Source organism: Dermochelys coriacea, chromosome 1 (assembly GCF_009764565.3).
Source record: "Dermochelys coriacea isolate rDerCor1 chromosome 1, rDerCor1.pri.v4, whole genome shotgun sequence".
NCBI classification, from domain to species: Eukaryota; Metazoa; Chordata; order Testudines; family Dermochelyidae; genus Dermochelys; species Dermochelys coriacea.
Window position 1 is genome coordinate 19,729,538 of NC_050068.2, and position 24,536 is coordinate 19,754,073.

The 24,536-nt window shown below is 40.8% G+C and overlaps 1 protein-coding gene across 1 annotated transcript in view; it reads right to left on the reverse strand.

Annotated features, from left to right (window-relative positions):
- The window catches only part of DLG2 (discs large MAGUK scaffold protein 2), a 1,500,569-nt gene that overhangs the window by 351,300 nt on the left and 1,124,733 nt on the right, over nucleotides 1-24,536 (reverse strand). The window contains 1 exon segment of the mRNA XM_043504108.1: nucleotides 8,277-8,432. Coding sequence (XP_043360043.1) covers nucleotides 8,277-8,432 — 156 coding nt within the window.

Genomic DNA, 24,536 nt, shown 5'->3' on the forward strand with positions numbered 1-24,536 from the left:
TGTGTAATCACTAACCACAAGCAGCAAAGACCTAATTTAAACTTTCCATCTCCTGCAACACAGTCCCCTCCTAACAGCACACTGGGGTGTTGGTTCAATACTGACTCAGAGGAAAGAGTTTCACCGACTGATTCACTAACACTACTTTCTATAGCATCTATATATTTTGGGCACATCATCCATCCAAGACCAGGCCTTGCTCAACTAGAAAAGTCAGCAAAATCACTGCAGAAAGTAATATAGCTCTAGTGTATAAGTATACAGCTGAACAGTAAATACTACTACTTAACAGCTGTATAATTCTGAGGCCTGATTCAGCCATGCATTACACCAGTTTTATGTAGACATATTTCCACTGAAACCAATGACTTACAGTGGTATATAATAGACCAATCCAGGACTAAGTCAGGCTCATTATTAATTCTTCTTCTTCTTCTACAACATTGCAAATTACATAAGCTCAGTTGAGGGCTATTCCGCTTTCAACGTACGTTCCTATAACTCCAGTTCATACTAATGATCACAAGACATAATCATCATAACTTCACTCACTGTTCACTCATTTTTGCGTGCAGAAAAATCATACATATGTGCACCTATTCTCCTAACTTTGTGTGTGGCTGTCAGTGCATACATGCATATGTATTCTATATATTTCACAAATGGGGAAAATGAATGAGAGAGTGTAATTAACTTGCTCAAAGTCAAACAAGTCAGTGACATAGTCAGGCTCCTGATCTCCAGTCTGCTGCTGTAACCACTAGGCATTGCTCCTTCTCTTAGAAGGCAGTTTCTCCTGTGGTCAGACAAATGCTCATAAGAAAAGCCTGGGAATTTACAGCCCTGGAAACTATTTATTCTCAGAATAGGTACACCACAAGTAGCCACAGTGCAATCTTCTTTACCCTGTCCAAAGTCATATACCTCACTTTTGACCTCTTTCTAGGGGTGAAAGAGTAGCTCATTTTCCAGATCTGTTCAATCCTTGGTCTCTCTGCTGAGACATTGACAAAGCTTATCAATTATAGTTATGGTGGTAATTTTATGACGTGGAAACGTCCACCAGGAACTACACTGAGACCAATACATTAATTTCTCATATTGGCCATCAAACAGCTGTCAAGTTGTGACTTTCATTTACTGGCACCAACCCTGGGTGAGATTTGAATGAGTGAATGGCTCCACTGTCATTATTGTAACATTGCTGGGAGCCATACAGCTCCCTAGCAAGCGATTTGTCATATTTTGTGTGTGTGCCCACAGTAGAAAATTTGGTTTTGAATCTCCCTGAAGTTGGGAGGTGTTTGGATCTGGTTTAGATCCATCTCTGAGACAAAGCAGAAAACCTTGTAGTCAATCATTTTCTCTGCTAAAATGGTTTTAGGGAAACATTAGAAGGTGAAGCTTTCACAGATCAGGAGGAGATTAAATATGTAAGAAAGCAGTAATAGTTCAAAGAAAGATGCTAGAAACTGACCATTTTGTGTGTTATATAATCTGTAACCATAACAGGCTTATTTCAAAACCAGAGTAATTCACAGATGCTTTCCTAATGAGAACTAATGAACATTTGTTTTCCTTTAAGTATACAGCTGCAATGGCAAGCCTTCTTAGTCTTCCTCTCCATTTTATGAGCTAAGGATAGATCATCTGATTTTCATAGGTGCTGAACGTAAGTGGGTCTGCACATGCTAAGCACCTCTGAAAATCGAGCCATTAATTTTTACAAAATGGCTGTGATACAACACCAACATGAAAGAAGGAACTGAGGTGAAATCATTTCTCAGCTCTTAAAATAGTTATCACCCTATTTTAAATATATTAGTTAACTCTCAGGACATCATTGGGTAAGAGAGAATTATTTTACTGAGGGATAAAGGCGGGCAAAAGGAGTTTAAGTGACTTGTTCAAAGAAACATGAGTCAATAGCAGAGCTGGGAACAAAACCCAGGAGTCCTACTCCCCGATCTTTCTTCTTGACCAGAAGGACAAAGGGATGCTCTACTACTGTATACTTAATCACTCAAAACACTTGAAATGTGGAGGTTCAAAGATTCCTCTGCAGTTCTGAAAAGGTCTCTCTTCCTAAGAGTTTCAATTAATTCACTCGAAATCAGAAGATCTTTGACAACAAAAAGAAGAATGGTAAGTGTATCTATTGGAATGTGTATGATGAATATGCTTATTCTATAAGCAAATGAATCATTTATACAAAATATTATGGATGCATGAGGCTAGGAAGTAGTGCCATTTCTTTCCGATTAACGACTGCTGGTAGTATAATTGGAATATTTACTTAAACAAGTCTTAAATTAAAGTTAAAAACAAATGAAAGGAAAAGAAAATTCTATTCCAGGTAAGATTTTATATTTTGCATAAATATTAATGGAAGTTAAGTCAAAGAATAAAGGAATGCAGGAATAAAGGATCCTGAGTAACCCTGTCAATAGCCCCTACATATGTAGTATTCTAAATTTTTCAGAAGTACCTACAGGCCAGATTTACAAAGGTATTTAGGCATCTAAAGATGCCGACAGACACCTAGCGGGATTTTCATACACACCAAAGCAGACTTCAGTGGGATGTAGCTGTCCAACCTTAAGCATTTTGGTAAAACCCACCCTATATACATCTGCATCTTTAGGCACCTAAATATCTTTGTAAATCTGAAAGTCAATGAGACTTTTTCTCTTAAGGGACTATGGGCCAGATTTTTAAAAGGCATTTGGACACCTACAGGGGCAGAATTCATATAGTGTGATTTTCAAAATCCCACTAGGCATCTATAAAAATTTTTAGGTTCCCTATATCTTTAAAAATCTGCCCCAAATCAAATTTGAAAATGGGACTTAGGAGTCTGAGTCACATAGGCACTTTCGAAAATTTCACCCCTGGCCTTTAACAAAGTATTTTATTGTGAGTTATTTCAAACAAGTCATTTTCCTTAGTCATCTGACATTAGGACTGGTTGTTTATTTAACATGAGTAGCGTAAAATTTCACTGATTCAAACCTGAAGAGTACTTATTTCCCTTTTAAACAAAAGTAAAAAAGGATTGGAGCGCATTTAATCTTTTGTACTGAAAATTTTGTAAATGATACTGTGGGCCAAGTTAGGTGGTAAAAATAAACCACAATATTGCTAGCTCCAGTTGCATTATCCAAGATGCAGGTTAGTCCAGAGATTTATCCCATGATATAAAGGTGATAAAAACTTCAAACTTTCCTCCTTTGTGAAGTGTTTGTCTTATAAATTTAAATTAATTACACCTTGAGGCACCAAATCCAAACAGATTATTCCCAAATCTGTTATCCTTATTTACAAGCTAACTATAAAAAAAAGAATAAGTAGGATTTAAACAAAAATAAAATGCTTAAATCAGTTTTAAATTCAAGAAATGTAAAGTTGTGCTTTGATAAGTCCTGTCTGCAGGTTGTCAGGCATTTCAAATAGCTTGGGATGTGGTTAGATGTATTCTTTGAGATTTATCATATTAAACAACTGGTAATGAGAAAAGAGGACAGAAGCTGCTTTGCTATGTGGACTTCAATAAGATCAAAAGAGTTCTTTTGGAATGCATACTAAACACAAAGGAACTACTGTTATATGCATCATTTTAACAATGAGCTTGTCTTCAGCAACCTGATGGAAGAAAAAAGCAGCACGAATAACTGACAAGGGGGAAGGGGATAAAAGCCACAGGACTGCTAGCGCTTAGCATTTTAAACCTCTAGGTCCTAGTCCTGTGAACTCCTATGGGCTTCAGTAAGAGTTGTGTTTCAGAGGGGTAGCCGTGTTAGTCTGTTTCAGCAAAAACAATGTGGAGTCTTGTGGCACCTTAAAGACTAACAAATTTATTAGAGCATAAGCTTTTGTGGGCTATGACCCACTTCTTCAGATGGGTCATAGCCTATGAAAGCTGATGCTGTAATAAATTTGTTAGTCTTTAAGGTGCCACAAGATGCCTCAATGTTTTAGTAAGTTTTGGGCACTCAGCCCTTGTCGGATGGAGCCCAGTGTATGAATCACTAAGATTCCTTGAAGCCAGTTCTATATTCTTCTGCAGGAGATCAGTTTTCATACAGTTTACTGTATGTGGGTCTTTAGGGTGAAACTTCCCAGTACCAGACCAAATATTGCCAACTCCAAACAGACAGACATCGCAAAGGCGGCCCACAAAATCAGAAGGCTGGATTTAAAAATCATGAGAATTTAAAAAACAACATCAGTGGAACTATACCAATGTACACCAGCTGAGGACTGGGCACAATAAGAGTTACTTGTATCCTAAAACGAGAGAACATGGCCAAAAGACTTCAAACCCTTTATAACTTCTCAAAAGCTGGGACGCACCATGATACAGCAAAAGGCTATATAATGGAGTTTAAGATAAGTTTAAGATATTTTGTCAAGGTTCATCTACAGAATGGGTGAGGAGAGCTCGTAGGTCAGTACCTATGAGCTCTCCTCACCCATTCTGTAGATGAACCTTGACAAAATAGTCAGCTGAGACCCAGGCCAACACCACGTCACTTTTTATCTACAGTGGCAATGAGAAGGGTTTTTTGGCCTCATAAGCAGCTGTCAAACAGGGGAGACTCTCGCATGATGGCACCACGTTCCCTCCTATGGATATGGATGAGGTAACTGTAACATTAAATTTTCGGCAGTCCAGCAGAAGATTCTCCTTTAGGGAAAGTGCTTAGATACTAGAGTGATTGATGCTATGGAGAAATGTGTGTGTGAGTGCGTGAAAGAGAGAGAGAAGGTCGTTCTGTATTTGCTCTGGAGCAGGGTGGGGTTGAGTAGAGGTGGGGAAGGGTCTTTCCTTGAGTGATTGTGGGATGTGGAATTCAGGTGAGGTAAGGGAGACTTAGGAGCTAAAAATCTTCGATCATAGAGAGTCTGCCCTTCTGAGATGGTTTGTGGAGAAGGCTCAGAGTAATGGAGATGGTCATTGTACAGCAAAGGAGCTTGAATCTTTTCAGAAACGAACATAATTTTGGGTCAGATTTTCAAGACAGCTCCCATTTGGGAACCTAAGTAAGGGCGAGACTTTCAAAAGTGCTTAGCACCCAGCAGCTCCCATTGGGACACTTAGGACCAGATTTCAAAAGCATTCAACTCTGTAAGCACTTTTAAAAATCTGGCCATTTGTTCCAATGCCTAAATGAGAGCCAACTTCTTTTGAGAATTAGTGTGGACGCTAAGCCCTTCAGAAAATCTGAGCCTTGGTTCATATTTTGGATGCTACACTTCAAAGTGAAAGTGCTATGAGATGTTCCAAGGGGCTACTGCCCTGGGAGGGACAGTTATTCTTTCCCTGGCCAAGGCGGTGAATATTTCAAATTATTTTTTTCCTCCGAGTAACTATTCAGAAAGAGTTCTAAGTGAAAAATCACAGGCTGTACTTACCCAAACTGCCAGGTGTTGTGTCTGAACAAAGTTCAAAGAGGGGAGAAAGCTACAAATTACACTAATCAGCTCTCAGTACCTCAGCATATAGGATAGGATAGTGCAAAGTGCTGAGCCTGGTAATCGTTAGTGTTCTCGTTGGAGTTTGTTCAAACACTAGCTGAAACAGCTAATTTCGTTAAATATGGTGGGACTAGTTCTAATCCCCATTCACACCTCAGCAGAGAAGAGAAAGAACACCTTATTCTTAGAGAGGGCTCTGATTATAGATCAACAATACCAAACCCAAGTGTTCAAATTCTGACCTTAAACCATCAAATGCCTGCAGATCAGCTATTCAAATAAACAAACAATAAACAAGAGACTGTACAGGCTAGACTCTCAGCTAGCGTAAATTGGCATAGGTCCCTTGACTGCCCTGGAGCTCTGCTGATTCACAGCAGCTGACAATGTGGTCCACAGTGTATTGGGCTTTACTTCCAGGAGCTACTTGATCAGGTTCACAGGAAGTGAGGGAGAAATAAAGAACATGTCCCTTGGTAGCCTTATCCTATAGATATTACCTTTTCTTTTCAGGCCCTTTCATTAGCAGCTGCCTACAGTCATCCAGGGTCCAGTGGGATCCAGCAGTTCATTCTCAAACTACTCAGATCTGAGGGAGAGATTCTCCCAGGTCATAGCTTCCCTGGAGTCCATCCTCCTGTTCCACTTTCTAGTTCTTTATTAGGGACACAAGGACTTGGGTGTATAAGGACCACAACAGTCCTATCTTCTGCTGCACATAAGGGATTATTGTGAATCAGGCCCTGTAGTGATAAATTCAACTAAGAAATTTAGAGGTCTCACCCTTGCTTTCCTTCCATGAGCTTTTACTATATTTTGTTACTCATTTTATCAGTTTATTGCTTATTCTATTTTAACTTCTTTCTTAATAGAACTATGACATATTTCACATTTCCCTAATCCTTAGCATTTCTTCCCTGTTACTATTTCAGATATTAATCCACCAGTTTACTTTCCACTTTAACACATCTGCTGTTCTTCTCCCTTTGCCCTGTGTTTGTCTTTTCCTTTACAGCCTGTTTCTAAAGCATGCCTTTTGTTAAAAATAGCATTTGCTATTTCCAGCACAGGTTATTAAAATGTTTGGTCCATATAAATCGCTCTGATAGTTCGGATTATTTTACTGGAACATTAGCACCATAATGCCTTAATAGCATGAGCAACCGACTGATTCAAGACTCTAGGGCTTTATTCCCAACTCTTCATTTTAGTATTTATTTTTGTATTGTTATAACACCTAAAAGCCCCAGTAAAAGACCAGGACCCCATCATGCTAGGCACTGTACAAATACAGAACAAAAAGATGGTCCCTGCCCCAAACAGCTTACAAGATTAAAAAACTCTGGTATTTGTATTGCAGTAGCACCTAAAGGTGCTACACAAACTCACAGGAAATGACAGCCCGAAGAGCTCAATCTAAACTAAGGCATGATGCAACAAATGAGTGTGAAAAATGAGAAGTGGGGAGAGAGTATTAGAATAATGAAGATCAGATAAGAGTGGTACATAGGCTGGCTATTGCATGACTTGCAGTTTCCTGATGGTTCCAAGCTTCTCACTGTATGCATGTGTGTTTATTACACAGTGGCAAAATTTTCTTTAAATTGGTTTTACGGAGAACATCCCTACTCATTGACTAACCAAATTAACACTTAAATTCTGAAAAAAACCCAACACTTTCACATGGTTTGATTTACAAGAGACTTTGTTAGAAAGACCATGTGCTGAAAGCATCGTGTTCACCCTTTAGACACCATAAAAAACACATACTTAACCTCCTTGAGACAAACACTGCCCTTTGTTACCAGCGGATTGAAGGTTAGTAACTTTTAGGCCAAGTACTAGACATGTTCTGTTATTTCATATTTGCAACACAGAGTTCTAACAATCTCTTTGACCCAATGATTAAGGCCTACATAAGGGACTTGTGATTTTGGGTGTCTCAATATTTGACTGCCCAATTTGTGACACCTTGAAGAGGCCTTGATTTTCAGAGGCTGGATGCTCAAGCACTTGCTGAGGATCAGGCTCCTTTAAGATGTCTCAAGTTGCATACCCCAAAACTAAGGCATCCAGAAATCATCAGTTACTTTTGAAAATTTAAGCCTAAATCTCTTTTTTTCTCCAAAACCACTGTTTTGTTTGCTTATAGTAACTAAGTTATGCGTGGATACAGTTTTGAAGAGTACTTACAAAGAGGACTTTGGTCTGAATACATTTTCCCTGATTAAATATCTATCATAAGTTCCAGGCAACATTAAACACAATTTGTATTCAACTTTTTGATTATGTACATTTTCAACATTTTGAGTTTGGCAAACTCTCCTGTCATAACACAGCCATCTGAGGGAATACAACATTTCAGATACTGAGTCTGTATTTGGCTTGGAGTGGTAATTAGTCTTTGTTACCTCTCAAATCACAAGCAGAGCGGAAATAAATGTATGGCATCAACCTAACTCCTACAACTTACGGTGAAGTCTTGGTCACTCTTCAGCTCTGAAGTAAAAAAACGCTAGGTTAGGCTATAGCATATGATACATAACATGTGAAACACTTAAAGCATCATTCCTAGGGATACAAACACTGCCTGTATACCCCCTCAGCTCTTAACTACCAACATTATATTGAGGTAGCATACATATCCCACAGTACAATGTTGCAGAGCTGGAAGCCAGGTTAAAGACAAGTGCAAGCCTTAGAAGAGGTAGCTTTACAGCGAGGTGGAGACTACTAAACAACTTTAGTGATGCTCATGCAATCCAGTAAAGGAAGTGAGGTAGAAACACATGCAGTACCTTGTGATCTCAGAGTCAGGGAGCAGGCCTATGTGGTAGTGGGGATAGGGAGCTGTAAGAAGGAAGCTTTTGTCACACTCAACAGGGGAATAGTGCCTAGGAGAAGGTGCTTTATCACACAGTTTGTTCACAGTGCTGTAAACAGGTTCAGGAGGCCTGGTGATACAGAGACAAGAGTAAAAAATTAGATGTGTAGTAATGTGCAAGAACATACAGATTATGCAACGATCAGAATGTAAAAGCATGCAACGAAAACCTATCAAATTTTCAGGAGAACTTTTGGTCAGTACAATGCGCTGTTAAGTCAGAAATTAGAACTTGATTAAACAGTGTCATTGCATACAAGACTGTTGTATAGAAGGATGAAGGTAATATACTTATACCATAAAATTGTCTAATTTTCTGTGGCTCTGACTGAAAGGGCCACGTCCTACCTTCAGAAGCTCACTGATGTCCCCCATCAATAAAGTGTTGCATCCATACCTACTATGGTAGAAGAAAGTATGTGGGCCCAAGTCTATTATTCAGCAAAATATACTTATTTTCTTTTGCTTAAATTTACAGATGAATCACAGTTTTTGTGTGAAAACACCACTCCCATGGACTTCAGAAGGTGAGAGCTTCCACATGGAACTATGGTCAAGATGTGTCAACACAGGTCATCTTTGACACATACAGACACACAAATCATAATATGCTGTTAAGCAATGTATACAGTTATTGTGAAGAGCTATGTGTACTGTATTCAGACTCAACAACAGTGTGGCTTGAACTGTCAAAACCACTGATATTCTAAATTAATGACAACATCCTTTGAAGCTAGTATGTCATAGAGAGCCTGATCCTGCAACTACGAAGTCTCAGAACAGTGATGAATTTTACTATGTACATGCTACAAACATGTAGGCACAGGGTATGAAACTTTCCCAGAGGGACAGCTGTCCTAGTGGAAGCATTCACACTTGGGGGAAGGCAACGCTTCCGCTGGTCCTATGGGACATCTGCCAGCCAATGTTCAACTGGAGCTTGCCAGCAAAGGACTCTCAGAAAATGCACTGATTCAGTGCATCCACATGTGCCTTGGCTCTTCTCCCTGCTCCACTTTGTGGGCTCCACTAGTCAGCTATTGGCCTGCAGACAGAATGGTGATTGCAGGAAGCTTGTATACTAAACCCAGACTTTGAGAATACAACAAACTGCTCAGTGCTTTTATCCCAGGTTCTGTCAGCAGACCCACTGTATGAAACATTAATACCTAACCTATACAGAGTAAAGTATGGGAGCCCTAAAATTGAATAGTGAAACTTTTTAAAGAAACCTCTTGAAGGCATCAACAAACCCTGCAGACTCAAAAACTTGCTAATGAAGTTTCCAGTTCATCATAGTTATATCACTCCCAAAATCTTGGCAATTCACACAGAACAGAATTCCACTTTCCCCTTGGTTTTCAGGGGGTTTGCTATTTTCTTCTTACAAATATTTGGCTTACTCAATTTGAAAAATTATTTTCTAAACAAATCCGCATTTGAGTACTCTTATGCCAAGTTTAGCCCAATGAAAAATTTACAATGGTAATTTAAAATGGAAGGAGATAAAATACTTAAACAGCAAATTTGGCAGTTATGAAAATTATCAAACATTTAGTCTATCCCAGTGTTTCTCAAACTTTTGTACTGGTGACTCCTTTCACACAGCAAACCTATGAGTGTGACCCCCTCTTATAAATTAAAAACACTTTTTTTGCATTTAACACTATTATAAACGCTGGAGGCCACGCGGAGTTTGGAGGTGGAGGCTGACAGCTTGCGACCCCCCATGTAATAACATTGTGACGATCCCCAGTTTGAGAATCCCTGTTCTATCCCTTTGGAAATGTTCTTAAGGAAACAAAGGGTTTTTATGCTCTATATGTTTCACAAAAAATTTTGTGGATGGGTATTTTAATTCACCTACTACATTAATTACTGTACTGTCTGAAATAGTAATAATCCAGAGATAGCTCATCTGATATTTTGGTGTCATTTTAGAATACCATACAGCCTTTCATTCCTTCAAAATTGATTTTTTTGGCAGGGCAATGTATTCTAAAAAAGCACAAATATCCAATTCATACAGTATGTAATATTGATTATGAAGGGATTTTGCTTCTGGAAGAGAAAGGTGAAAAGAAACCAGAATTCCCTATGACTTAAAACACCAACATAGTCATGATCAAGTTGGTGACTGAATAAAACAACTGAGAACTTGTAAATTCTCATCTTCACTTCAAGTAATAGATGAAGTAGGAGTGCTACTGTTTCGGGACACCTGACTGGAATATATATGTATAGCATTAATGATTTTTATTTCCAAAAATAACTTTATGCCTGACCTTCCAGCCAGAGATAAGTTTAAATGTAGCATGCAAAAGAACAAATATACACAAGTCTTGTGACTACATTGTAATAATCTAATTACACTGAAATCATAAAAGTAGGTGACCATCGCTTCTTTCTTTGGGTCAAACATCATGCCATGCAGAGTTACTCAATAGTAGCAAACCATTACAGTAAAGCACTGAAGATAAACATTCAGTGCAAGTCCATCTACCTAAACATATAAATTACTCTCATCACCAGATATGTGAATGAACAGTCACTCCCATACAACCTATAGAAATGAGTCCCATCTTGTAAACCAAGCAATTTAAAGTGTTCGTATTCTTCACTCTGACAAAAAAGAAAAGGAGTACTTGTGGCACCTTAGAGACTAACAAATTTATTTGAGCATAAGCTTTCGTGAGCTACAGCTCACTTCATTGGATGCATTGGATGCCTTGCATCGGATGAAATGAGCTGTAGCTCACGAAAGCTTATGTTCAAATAAATTTGTTAGTCTCTAAGGTGCCACAAGTACTCCTTTTCTTTTTTGCGAATACAGACTAACACTGCTGCTACTCTGAAACCTGTTCACTCTGACAAACTCTCCTAAGTCCCTTTGGAGTGGCAATATAGCAGAAAACTGGAATTTGCTTTAATGAACATTTTCAAATAAATGTAACACTATTAAAAATGCTCAGTTCACAGCACTGGAATATTAAGTCCTTTATTTACAGATTTAACACAAACAGTGACACTGAGTAGGCCCACAATATTCCACTAATAATCCTGGCTTGGAGACACAAGTTTCATGGGCAGAAGATGAGTCCCGTTTCCTTGCCCCTTCAATTCTTGTCCACCCTACTGAGCATAAATCAGGACATCAGTTAATTCATTGTGATGTCCTGTATTAACTGACCTGAGACCATCATAACCACCATCGAATGGTAGAGCCTTGTAGTTACCAGGAACCTAGTTTGAACTGGTTATCTAGATCCCAGGGTATTATTCAGACTTGTCATTTCTGAACATTAATAACATTACAATTGCATAACTGGGCCCTAGCTGCATGATATTTGCTTTGAAAGGATTAGCGCAAGAACTTAGAAGAAAAGTAATACTAATGGGTCAGGGTTCTGAGTGTGCCAGTCTAGACTTATATTTACATCAACATATCCCAAGTAAATAAAAATTAAGAGTTAAAAACGGAACATTAAACTTAGGATAAATTAGGGGTCTATAATGCAAACTAGATACATTAAAATATGTCACTGTGCAGATAAACAAGTATATGAGGACATCCTAATGCAGGGGTACTCAACAGGTGGATCATAGGCCAAATCTGGACCATCAGGTGCTTTTGAACAGTCCCCAAAAATCTTTGTAATTATTATTATCATTACTGTTATTTTTTTATTATTTTCTCTGGAGTCTGGACCTTGATTATAACTTGACCAAGAAATTTGGATCTTGACAAAAAATAACTGATTACCCCTGTCTTGATGTCTTCTTCTTCTAGACCAGTAGCTCTCAAACTTTTTATATTATGAACCATTTCCTGTGACAGACATCCTCTTATCTTATCTCCTGATCCAACATCTTTCCTGTGACACTTATAATATATGGCTACATGAAGAAAAAAGTAATATTAGGAGAATTAAGGAGACTACTTACATCTACACTGAATGGTTCTTCTAACATAGGTAAGCATTTGTTAGCATCCCTAGCCCCTAGTGCTATTTCACAAGGGTTAGTCAGCCACTGTTAATTTAACGTTGTAGATCCCTCTTCTCCAATCCTATGACAGGGAGACAGACTGTCATCTGTTGTAGGATGCAGGTAAGGGAACATATAGTAAGATGGCTTTTTAGAACTGGTTTGCAATGTGTCACTCTGTAAAATAAAGTCAAGGAAGTTTAACTGTTCTTCCGGAATAAAAAAAAATAGAGAGGCAGATTGAAAACAAAGACTTATGAAGCATTTTAATAAAACGAGTTTAAGCATGTGCTGTGATTTATTCATAAGCATTAGCAAAACATACAAGATGGATGTACACTTGATCATGATTAACACAAATACAACACAATTTTTATACTACTGAATAAATAAACTACATGAGGAAAGCAAAAACCAAAACATTATGAGATGCATTTTCATCAAAGATTTACAACCTATTCTGAAAAATGATCCCTCACTCTCACAGATCTTGGGAGACAGATCAGTCCTTGCTTACAGACAGTCCCTCAACCTGAAGCAAATACTCTCCAGCAACCACACACCACACAACAAAAACACTAACCCAGGAACCTATCCTTGCAACAAAGCCCATGCCAACTCTGTCCACATATTTATTCAAGTGACACCATCATAGGACCTAATCACATTAGCCACACCATCAGGGGCTCGTTCACTTGCACATCTACCAATGTGATATATGTCATCATGTGCCAGCAATGCCCCTCTGCCATGTACATTGGCCAAACCGGACAATCTCTGTGCAAAAGAATAAATGGACACAAATCTGACATCAGGAATCATAACATTCAAAAACTGGTAGGAGAACACTTCAACCTCTCTGGCTACTCAATAAAAGATTTAAGGGTTGCAATTTTGCAACAGAAAAGCTTCAAAAACAGACTCCAAGGAGAAACTGCTGAGCTTGAATTAATATACAAACTAGATACCATTAACTTGGGTTTGAATAGAGACTGGGAGTGGTTGGGTCATTACACATATTGAATCTATTTCCCTAAGTTAAGTATCCTCACACCTTGTTGTCAACTGTCTAAATGGGCCATATTGATTATCACTGCAAAAGTTTTTTTTCTCCTGCTGATAATAGCTCATCTTAATTAATTAGCCTCTTACAGTTTGTATGGCAACTTCGACCTTCTCTGTATGCTCTAATAAATTTGTTAGTCTCTAAGGTGCCACAAGTACTCCTGTTCTTTTTGCAGATACAGACTAACATGGCTGCTACTCAAACCTTTTCCTCTCAGTGTGGACAGAACTGCCATTTAGGTTAAGGAGAGATTACTCACCTTGTGTATTAATTGGAGTTCTTTGAGGTGTGTTTCCCTGTGGGTGCTCCACTTCAGGTGCTCCTGCATCCTGCACTTTGATCAAAGTATTTTGGTAGTGGTGCTGCTCCACTTCAGGTGCTCCTGCATCCTGCACTTTGATCAAAGTATTTTGGTAGTGGTGCCTGATGGACCTGTGCATGCCCTCCACACACCCTTGTGCCCTGCACCAAGACTATATGGGGTTGTGTGGGTGAACTGCCCTCAGTTCCCTCTCCATCAAAGTTCCACAAGGCAGACTGAAGCAAAGTGGAAGGAGGGCAGACAGTGGAGCACCCTGAGCGGGACACATCTTGAAGAACTCCAGTTACTGCACAAGGTGAGTAACTGCTCCTTCTTCTTTGAAATGTGTCCCTGTGGTGCTTCACTTCAGGTGACTCCCAAGTAGTATCCCCCAAGGGAGCAGGAGGTTTGGAACAGAGTCCAAAGCAGAAAAGAGAATTGCATTGCCTACAGCAGCATCTGATCTAGCCACAGGCACCAATACATAATGATTGGAAAACTTATGAACAGAGGACCAAGCTGCTACTCTCAAGATGTCTGCAATTGGTACATCTTTCAGTAAGGCTATAGAAGTAGATACTGCTTTTTTGGAATGTGCTATCACCCTGGAAGGGGATTGAACAAGAGTTCGGTTGTAATAGTTCCTAATACATCTGGAGATCCACTTTGATAACTTCTGTTTTGAAACAGCTGAACACTTGTTTCTGTCTACAAAAGATTAAAATAGCCTAGGAGATCTTTTAAATGGTTTGGTCCTCTCTAGATAAAGGGCTAATGTCCTCCTGGCAATTAGGGTATGAAATATGGCTTCTTTAGTAGTTGGGTTGAGGGGAAAAATGGAAGATAAATGGTTTAATTAATATGAAATTCTGAGGACAACTTGGGTAAAAATCTTGGATTGATCCATAGTGATACTTTCTCTCTGGTGAATACTGTAAATGGAGGGGGTGTCTGCCATTAAAGCCCCCAATTCTCCAACCCTTTGGGCAGAATTGATAGCTACAAGGAAGGCTGTCTTCATAGATATATCTAAGAAAGAAAACGTAGCTAGTAGCTCAAAAGGAATTAAGGACTAAGTTGAGGTCCCAGCTAGAAATGGGATCTCTGATTTTAGGGCAGAGATTTGACAAACCTCTTAGAAATCCCCCCTGCTGCTGGTGATGGCTTATCTTAAGTGATCACTCTCCTTACAGTGTGTATGATAAACCCATTGTTTCATGTTCTCTGTGTGTGTATATAAATCTCTCCTCTGTTTTTTCCACCAAATGCATCCGATGAAGTGAGCTGTAGCTCACAAAAGCTTATGCTCTAATAAATTCGTTAGTCTCTAAGGTGCCACAAGTACTCCTTTTCTTTTTGCGAATACAGACTAACATGGCTGCTACTCTGAAACCTGTCATTATGCAAGGCACTGAATTTAGCCGTATAGAGTGGAAATCTGTCAACTTCATGAAAAAACTCGCACAGATACAGACAGACATCATCTTCCTCTCCAAATGCAAACAGATTGACATCATACCGAAAGGACTGAAGGTAAAAAATCCATTACAATCTACATACCACACAGACTATGCTGACAGCTTGTGCCACACACTCTCAAAGAAACTGCGGAACCACCTGATCAACATCCTCTACAGCAAACAGGGAAAGATTAAGAATGAGCTCTCAAAACTGGATACTCTCATAAAGAACCAACCTTCCACACAAACTTCCTCGTGGCTGGACTTTACAAAAACTAGAAAAGCCATTTACAACACACACTTTGCTTCTCTACAAAAGAAAAAGGACACTAAGCTATCTAAACTACTATATGCCACAATGGGCCACAACAATGGTTCCCGTAACCCACCCAGCAATATTGTTAATCTATCCAACTATACTCTTAGCCCAGCAGAAGAATCTGTCCTATCTCGGGGCCTCTCCTTTTGCCCCTCCACCCCCACGAACATGATACAGTTCTGTGGTGACCTAGAATCCTATTTTTGACGTCTCAGACTCAAGGAATATTTCCAACACACCTCTGACCAACATATTAACCCACAGAGACCTTCCTGCCAAAACTACAAAAAGAAGGATTCTGGGTGGACTCCTCCTGAAGGTCGAAACAGCAGCCTGGATTTCTACATAGAGTGCTTCCGCCGACGTGCACGAGCTGAAATTGTGGAAAAGCAGCATCGCTTGCCCCATAACCTCAGCCATGCAGAACACAGTGCCATCCACAGCCTCAGAAACAACTCTGACATCATAATCAAAAAGGCTGACAAAGGAGGTGCTGTCGTCATCATGAATAGGTCGGAGTATGAACAAGAGGCTACTAGGCAGCTCTCCAACACCACTTTCTACAAGCCATTACCCTCTGATCCCACTGAGAGTTACCAAAAGAAACTACAGCATTTGCTCAAGAAACTCCCTCAAAAAGCACAAGAACAAATCCGCACAGACACACCCCTAGAACCCCGACCTGGGGTATTCTATCTGCTACCCAAGATCCATAAACCTGGAAATCCTGGACGCCCCATCATCTCAGGCATTGGCACCCTGACAGCAGGATTGTCTGGCTATGTAGACTCCCTCCTCAGGCCCTTTGTTACCAGCACTCCCAGCTATCTTCGAGACACCACTGACTTCCTGAGGAAACTACAGTCCATTGGTGATCTTCCTAAAAACACCATCCTAGCCACTCTGGATGTAGAAGCCCTCTACACCAACATTCCACACAAAGATGGACTACAAGCCGTCAGGAACAGTATCCCCGATACTGTCACGGCTAACCTGGTGGCTGAACTTTGTGACTTTGTCCTCACCCATAACTATTTCACATTTGGGGACAATGTATACCTTCAAATCAGTGGCACTGCGATGGGTACCCGCATGGCCCCACAGTATGCCAACATTTTTATGGCTGACTTAGAACAACGCTTCCTCAGCTCTCGTCCCCTAATGCCCCTACTCTACTTGCGCTACATTGATGACATCTTCATCATCTGGACCCATGGAAAAGAAGCTCTTGAGGAATTCCACCATGATTTCAACAATTTCCATCCCACCATCAACCTCAGCCTGGACCAGTCCACACAAGAGATCCACTTCCTGGACACTACGGTGCTAATAAGCGATGGTCACATAAACACCACCCTATATCGGAAACCTACTGACTGCTATTTCTACCTACATGCCTCTAGCTTTCATCCAGATCATACCACTCGATCCATTGTCTACAGCCAAGCTCTACGATATAACCGCATTTGCTCCAACCCCTCAGACAGAGACAAACACCTACAAGATCTCTATCATGCATTCCTACAACTACGATACCCACCTGCTGAAGTGAAGAAACAGATTGACAGAGCCAGAAGAGTACCCAGAAGTCACCTACTACAGGACAGGCCCAACAAAGGAAATAACAGAACGCCACTAGCCATCACCTTCAGCCCCCAACTAAAACCTCTCCAACGCATCATCAAGGATCTACAACCTATCCTGAAGGACGACCCATCACTCTCACAGATCTTGGGAGACAGGCCAGTCCTTGCTTACAGACAGCCCCCCAATCTGAAGCAAATACTCACCAGCAACCACACACCACACATCAGAACCACTAACCCAGGAACCTATCCTTGCAACAAAGCCCGTTGCCAACTCTGTTCACAAATCTATTCAGGGGATACCATCATAGGGCCTAATCACATCAGCCACACTATCAGAGGCTCCTTCACCTGCGCATCTACAATGTGATATATGCCATCATGTGCCAGCAATGCCCCTCTGCCATGTACATTGGCCAAACTGGACAGTCTCTACGTAAAAGAATGAATGGACACAAATCAGACATCAAGAATTATAACATTCAAAAACCAGTTGGAGAACACTTCAATCTCTCTGGTCACTCGATTACAGACCTAAGAGTGGCTATCCTTCAACAAAAAAGCTTCAAAAACAGACTCCAACGAGAGACTGCTGAATTGGAATTAATTTGCAAACTGGATACAATTAACTTAGCTTGAATAGAGACTGGGAATGGATGAATCATTACACAAAGTAAAACTATTTCCCCATGTTATTTCTCCCCCCCACCCCACCCCCCACTGTTCCTCTGATATTCTCATTAACTGCTGGAATTAGCCTACCTTGCTTGTCACCATGAAAGGTTTTCCTCCTCCTCCCCCCCCCCGCTGCTGGTGATGGCTTATCTTAAGTGGTCGCTCTCCTTACAGTGTGTATGATAAACCCATTGTTTCATGTTCTCTGTGTGTGTATATAAATCTCTCCTCTGTTTTTTCCACCAAATGCATCAGATGAAGTAAGCTGTAGCTCACGAAAGCTTATGCTCTAATAAATGTGTTAGTCTCTAAGGTGCCACAAGTACTCCTTTTCTTTTTGCGAATACAGACTAACACGGCTGCTACTCTGAAACTTGTTGTAGTTGAGTAAGCAAAGAGTGAAAAATCCATTCTGGCTGTGTGAAAAGCTGTTATTGCTGTTAAGTATATCCTAATGCAATTCACAGAAAGACCCAATGTTTTCAGTTCCAACAGGTAATCCAATATCCTGGGAAGAAGAGAGTGAGTCAGCTAAATCTGATGACTGTTGCACCAAAGATAATAGCTTTTCTATTTCTGGAGGTAAATATTTCTTGTGGAGTCTTTTCTACCATCTAATAATATGTGTTGTACCTCTCCTGAATAGGATACCTCTACTCCCGAGAACCCACCAAGAAACCATGCGTGAATCCTCGGAATCTGCAGGCTGGGGTGAAGTGTTTGACCAGCATCCAGAGTCATTAGGCGAGGAATGAATAGAAACTCGCATGGAGGGTGAAAACTGAGTCTGATTAGATAGGGATACCAAACTTGTCTTGGCCATGTTGATGCAATCAATATGACCCTATTCCGATCTTGTTTGATCTTGTTGAGAACCTTTAACATTAATGGCATCTGAAAGTTTGAAGAGATGTATTTGTCAAGTCTGCAAAGAGCTTGCAATCTTCAAAGGGGAGGTCTTCAAAGGTACTCTGGACCTTTCTTGGGAAGCCCAACAGCTTCAGCCAAGAAGCTCTCCTCATGACCGTTGTAGTAGATATAGACCATGCTGCTATATCTGCAATATCCAAGGAGGCCTGGAGCAATGTGCAATAGCTTTACATACATCACAATGTTCCTCTAGTAAGTGCTCAATAAACAAATTTAATTTGTTGTAATTCAAATAGTGGTATTTTGCCATGAGCATGATTTGCTATTCTGAACCAAAAAATGTGGTTGAAGAATAAGGTAGGGGACCAAAAACATCTAGTCCGTTGGGGTCCGATGAAGTGAGCTGTAGCTCATGAAAGCTTATGCTCAAATAAATTTGTTAGTCTCTAAGGTGCCACAAGTACTTCTTTTCTTTTTACTTTCCAGGGTGGACTTTGAGCTATTTTGTCTGCCTCGTTCATGAATGGCCTCCACTACTAGGAAATTATGGAAAGTGTTTCTGTAATTTAAATAGCTATGTAAAATTGTTATTGGTAATTTAGCATAATGGCAGACATAATTAAACTAACTTGCTTTCTTGAAATTTTCAGACCTAAATCTTGATGTTATATAATGCTATTTAAGCATTAAAAATAGTGCTTTAATATTGTTACTATTTTTACTGAATTCAATGTTGCGCTTATAAGAGCCCTTTAAACAGAAGATGATAATGTTTGGGAGTGTGGTAGCTCAGAAAACTGTCTGGAGGAAGTTTATGTAGTGCAACAAGAACATATACTCACACATACTCACCTCTCCCCTCACCCCACCCCACCCCCATAAGATCTTCTGAAGGATATCAAGATGCAAATATCTCATAACAAGAGCAAATGCATTGAGCTATCATATCAACTAAGGAAGGGCTCTATTTACAGCATCTCAACCCCTCTGTGAAAGTTTTATATATCCCTTTGAGCTGCCATGGTCCCCATACCAATCCATTTGATACTCCACTAACAATGCCTCCACACTCTGAGCAACAGCCATTATTGAGAATTATAGCATCAGAAGGAAAATATAACCCTTAATGCAGCTCTACACTGGAAATGACTATGGTAAATTGGCACCTTCTTGTTCAACATATTGGCTCCCTTTGAGTTTTCAAAGTAATATCTGTTTACTTTAGTGACAAACTTTCTTTATATTTTTACTTTTACTCCACTCAGCAGATTTGAGGAGCCAACTAAGCTGACAAGGGGTTATACTAGTTGGATTCTTCACTCTTGTGCAGGAGAAACAGAATTGTTTATCAAACTGAACCAACTACACCTGCACAAATTCACCCAAAACAATCTGCCTGCACTGGTGTCACTGAAGGCATAATTTGGAATGTGAATCTTTATGATGTGCGAGATTTAAAAGAACTCATTTTAGTTCAAAGCACGTTGAGTTTGCAGGCTTACAGACAGGAAATACCACATTCAGTCTGACAGAAAATAAACATGCCACCCTACAATGCTATTTGCACAGTCATTTTTCTGAATAGAAATGCACTTTGATTATGATGGAGTCTCCTGTCCATGTTGACATAAAAGATTCAGCAAACAAACATATATCCAAGAACTACAAACACGGATACACGTGGGACAGACGAGATTACCCATGAACATCACAGGCTGCTGTATCCTTGCTTTTGTCATGTTCACATATTTCACAAAAGGTACTAATAATGACTTGCTTCAAAGTGGTTCTTGACGACATGACAAATCTGCCATCATCTTGCTTCCCAGTTGGTGACGTCAACTGGACATGCTTTCACATTTGACTTCAGCGTGTCTTTATATCATGTATACTGACCACCAGGAGAAAAAGAGTTTGACTTTAGCTCACCATAAAATATGGCGTTAGGTATTCTCGAGTGGGCCATGCTAATGAGATGCTCAGATCAATGCAGCTAAGCTTTTATGAGCATGCTTTGAATGCCAAACACCTGACAATGATTAAGAATTTTGATATTGGGAATCCTGTCCCTCCAACTGATACTGTAACTATACCAGAAACAGCACATATGGACCTATCAATATGGTGGCAATCTGTTGTCCATATCTCACAATCATACAGAAGCACTGTAAGCATGACCCCCCTCAACAGACATTTAGCTTAGTGCTTATTTTGATGCCTCTATTTTTCCAAAGTGGTGTGAGAGAATTCCATATGCAGAGCTGGTTTTAGCTTTGTGATGGGTAATCTCATCCTCAGTTGTGGCATTCTGTGACAGTTCACTCCTGAGGCAGCAAAACTTCAAGGACTTGAGAGGTGCACTTTTGATCTTAACTGGGAAGACATGCCTATCCCCTGGCACAAGTTTCTTTAGGTTGATTGTAAAACCAAAATGATTGCATGAGCAAAGTGGTCAGTTATAAATTGATCATCATCAATTGAGTGAGCAGCCAGTGCACAATCATCAGCAATCAAAAGCTCCTTAATGAGTAAATCTGCCACTTTCATGTGAACATTGAAGTGTTGCAGATGGAACAAAATCCCATCAGTGTGGAACTGGATAAATACTCCTCTGTCTATGTCATGAAATGCATCCCTAAGCATAAAAAAGGATGCAAAAGAGCATGGGAGCCAGTCTGCAACCTTGTTTGTTGCCATTGGTCACCAGAAAGGAGTCAGATATCTCACCATTTTCCATCACACTGACCCTCATCCCATCATACAAGGACCAAATGACAGAACTAAACTTTGCAGGGCATCCAAACGTGAACAAACATTTCCGGAGACCCTCGCGACTTAGAGTCAAAAGCTTTAGTGAAGTTGATGAAGACTGCTGTTTTGTTGCTGGCACTTTTCCTGAAGCTGAGGGGTTGTGAAAATCATGTCTATAGTGCTCTATCCAGATTAAAATCCACATTGTGAAGATCACATTTTAAAATCAGATGTGAATGTAAATATTTTAACTATATTCAATTTATTATTTGTATTATTGTAGTGCCTAGGACCCCCATTCATGGACCACAATGACTCCATTTTGGTAGGCACTATAAAAACACAAAGACACTCCTGCCTTATTTAAGTATAAGACAAGAAACCACATACAGATATGTACAGATCAATGAGAGGAATACAAGGAATCAATGAGAGAATACTGGTCAGCATGATAGCAAGTGGTCTCAGCACACCAACAGACTGGCCATTTGTATTTAAGTTCACTAAAACAGACTAATAAAGTAACACTAGCTAAATAGGTTGCTAACAAGTCTGAAATTAACTTTTAACTTCACCTTTAGAATACATCACCATAAAGAAATCAACACCAATTTAATCCAAATAAGTTCAAGAATTTTCCAAGTGTAATAAGTGGTGGTTGGTATACAATATCTATCTTCTGCCCTCTTTCAATTCCTTACATTTGATCCACTAGCAACACAACATAGGGTATGCCTCCACTACGAAATTAGGTCGAATTTATAGAAGTTGATTTTGTAAAAAGCGTTTTTATACAGTCAAGTGTGTGTGTGTCCCGACACAAATGCTCTAAGTGCATGTAGTTGGTGGAGTGTGTCCACAGTACAGAGGCAACAGTCGACTTCCGGAGCTTTGCACTGTGGGTAGCTATCCCACAGTTCCCGCAGTCTCCACCGCCCATTTGAATTCTGGGTAGAAATCCCAGTGCCTGATGGGGCTAAAACATTGTCGCGGGTGGTTCTGGGAACATATCGTCAGGCCCCAGTCCCTCCCTCCCTCCGTAAAAGCAAGGGCAGACAATCGTTTTGCACCTTTTTTCTTGAGTTACCTGTGCAGACGCCATACCATGGCAAGCATGGAGCCCGCTCAGCTAACCATCACTGTATGTCTTCTGGGTGCTGGCGGACATGGTACTGCATTGCTACACAGCAGCAGTTTATTGCCTTTTAGCAGCAGACAGTGCAGTATGACTAGTGGCCGTCATCTACTTAGTCCTGGGTGCTCTTTTAACCGGGTGCCTGGGCAAACATTGGAGTGACTCAGCCAGGTCATTTCCCTTGTTTCGTCTCGTGGCAATTGAGTCCTACCAGCAGTGCACTGTCTTTTAATTTGCAGCTAGCAGAAGATGATGGCCAGTAGTCATACTGCACCGTCTTCTGCCGAGCACCCAGGAGGTGACGATGGCTAGCCGTCATACTGCACAGTCTGCTGCCAGCATGATGTATAAAGATAGATGAAGTGGCTCAAAACAAGGAATAGACCAGATTTGTTTTCTATTCATTTTCTCCTCCCTCGCTCTGTGAAATCAACAGCCTGCTAAGCCCAGTTTTGAGTTCTTTCCTTGAGGTTTTGAGTTCTACCCTTGAGGCAGCCATTCAGTTTCTCTCAAAGCCACCCCCTTTGTTGATTTTAATTCCCTGTAAGCCAACCCTGTAAGCCATGTCGTCAGTCGTCCCTCCCTCTGTCAGAGCAACAGCAGACAATTGTTCCGCACCTTTTTCCTGTGCAGATGCCATACCACGGCAAGCATGGAGCCTGCTCAGATCACTTTGGCAATTAGGAGCACATTAAACACCACACGCATTATCCAGCAGTATATGCAGCACCAGAACCTGGCAAAGTGAAACCGGGAGAGTAGGTGACATCAGCACGGTGACGAGACTGATGATTACATGGACACAGACTTCTCTCAAAGCATGGGCCCTACCAATGTGGGCATCATGGTGCTAATGGGGCAGGTTCATGCGGTGGAATGCCGATTCTGGGCTCGGGAAACAAGCACAGACTGGTGGGACCGCATGGTGTTGCAGGTCTGGGACGATTCCCAGTGGCTGCGAAACTTTTGCATGCGTAAGGGCACTTTCATGGAACTTTGTGACTTGCTTTCCCCTGCCCTGAGGTGCAAGAATACCAAGATGAGAGCAGCTCTCACAGTTGAGAAGCGAGTGACAATAGCCCTGTGGAAGCTTGCAATGCCAGAGAGCTACCAGTCAGTCGGGAATCAATTTGGAGTGGGCAAATCTACTATGGGAGCTGCTGTGATGCAAGTAGCCAACGCAATCAAAGATATGCTGATATCAAGGGTTGTGACCCTGGGAAATGTGCAGGTCATAGTGGATGGCTTTGCTGCAATGGGATTTCCTAACTGTGGTGGGGCCATAGACGGAACCCATATCCCTATCTTGGCAGCGGAGCACCAAGCCAGCAAGTACATAAACCGCAAGGGGTATTTTTCAATAGTGCTGCAAGCACTGGTGGATCACAAGGGACGTTTCACCAACATCAACGTGGGATGGCCAGGAAAGGTACATGACGCTCGCATCTTCAGGAACTCTGGTCTGTTTCAAAAGCTGCAGGAAGGGACTTTCTTCCCAGACCAGAAAATAACCGTTGGGAATGTTAAAATGCCTATAGTTATCCTTGGGTACCCAGCCTACCCTTAATGCCATGGCTCAGGAAGCCATACATAGGCAGCCTGGAGAGTAGTCAGGAGCTGTTCAACTACAGGCTGAGCAAGTGCAGAATGGTGGTAGAAAGTGCATTTGGACATTTAAAAGCGCGCTGGCGCAGTTTACTGACTCGGTTAGACCTCAGCGAAACCAATATTCCCACTGTTATTACTGCTTGCTGTGCACTCCATAATATCTGTGAGAGTAAGGGGGAGACGTTTATGGCGGGGTGGGAGGTTGAGGCAAATCGCCTGGCTGCTGGTTATGCACAGCCAGACACCAGGGCGGTTAGAAGAGCACAGGAGGGTACGGTGCACATCAGAGAAGCTTTGAAAACCAGTTTCATGACTGGCCAGGCTACGGTGTGAAAGTTCTGTTTGTTTCTCCTTGATGAAATCCCCTGCCCCTTGGTTCACTCTACTTCCCTGTAAGCTAACCACCCTCCCCACCT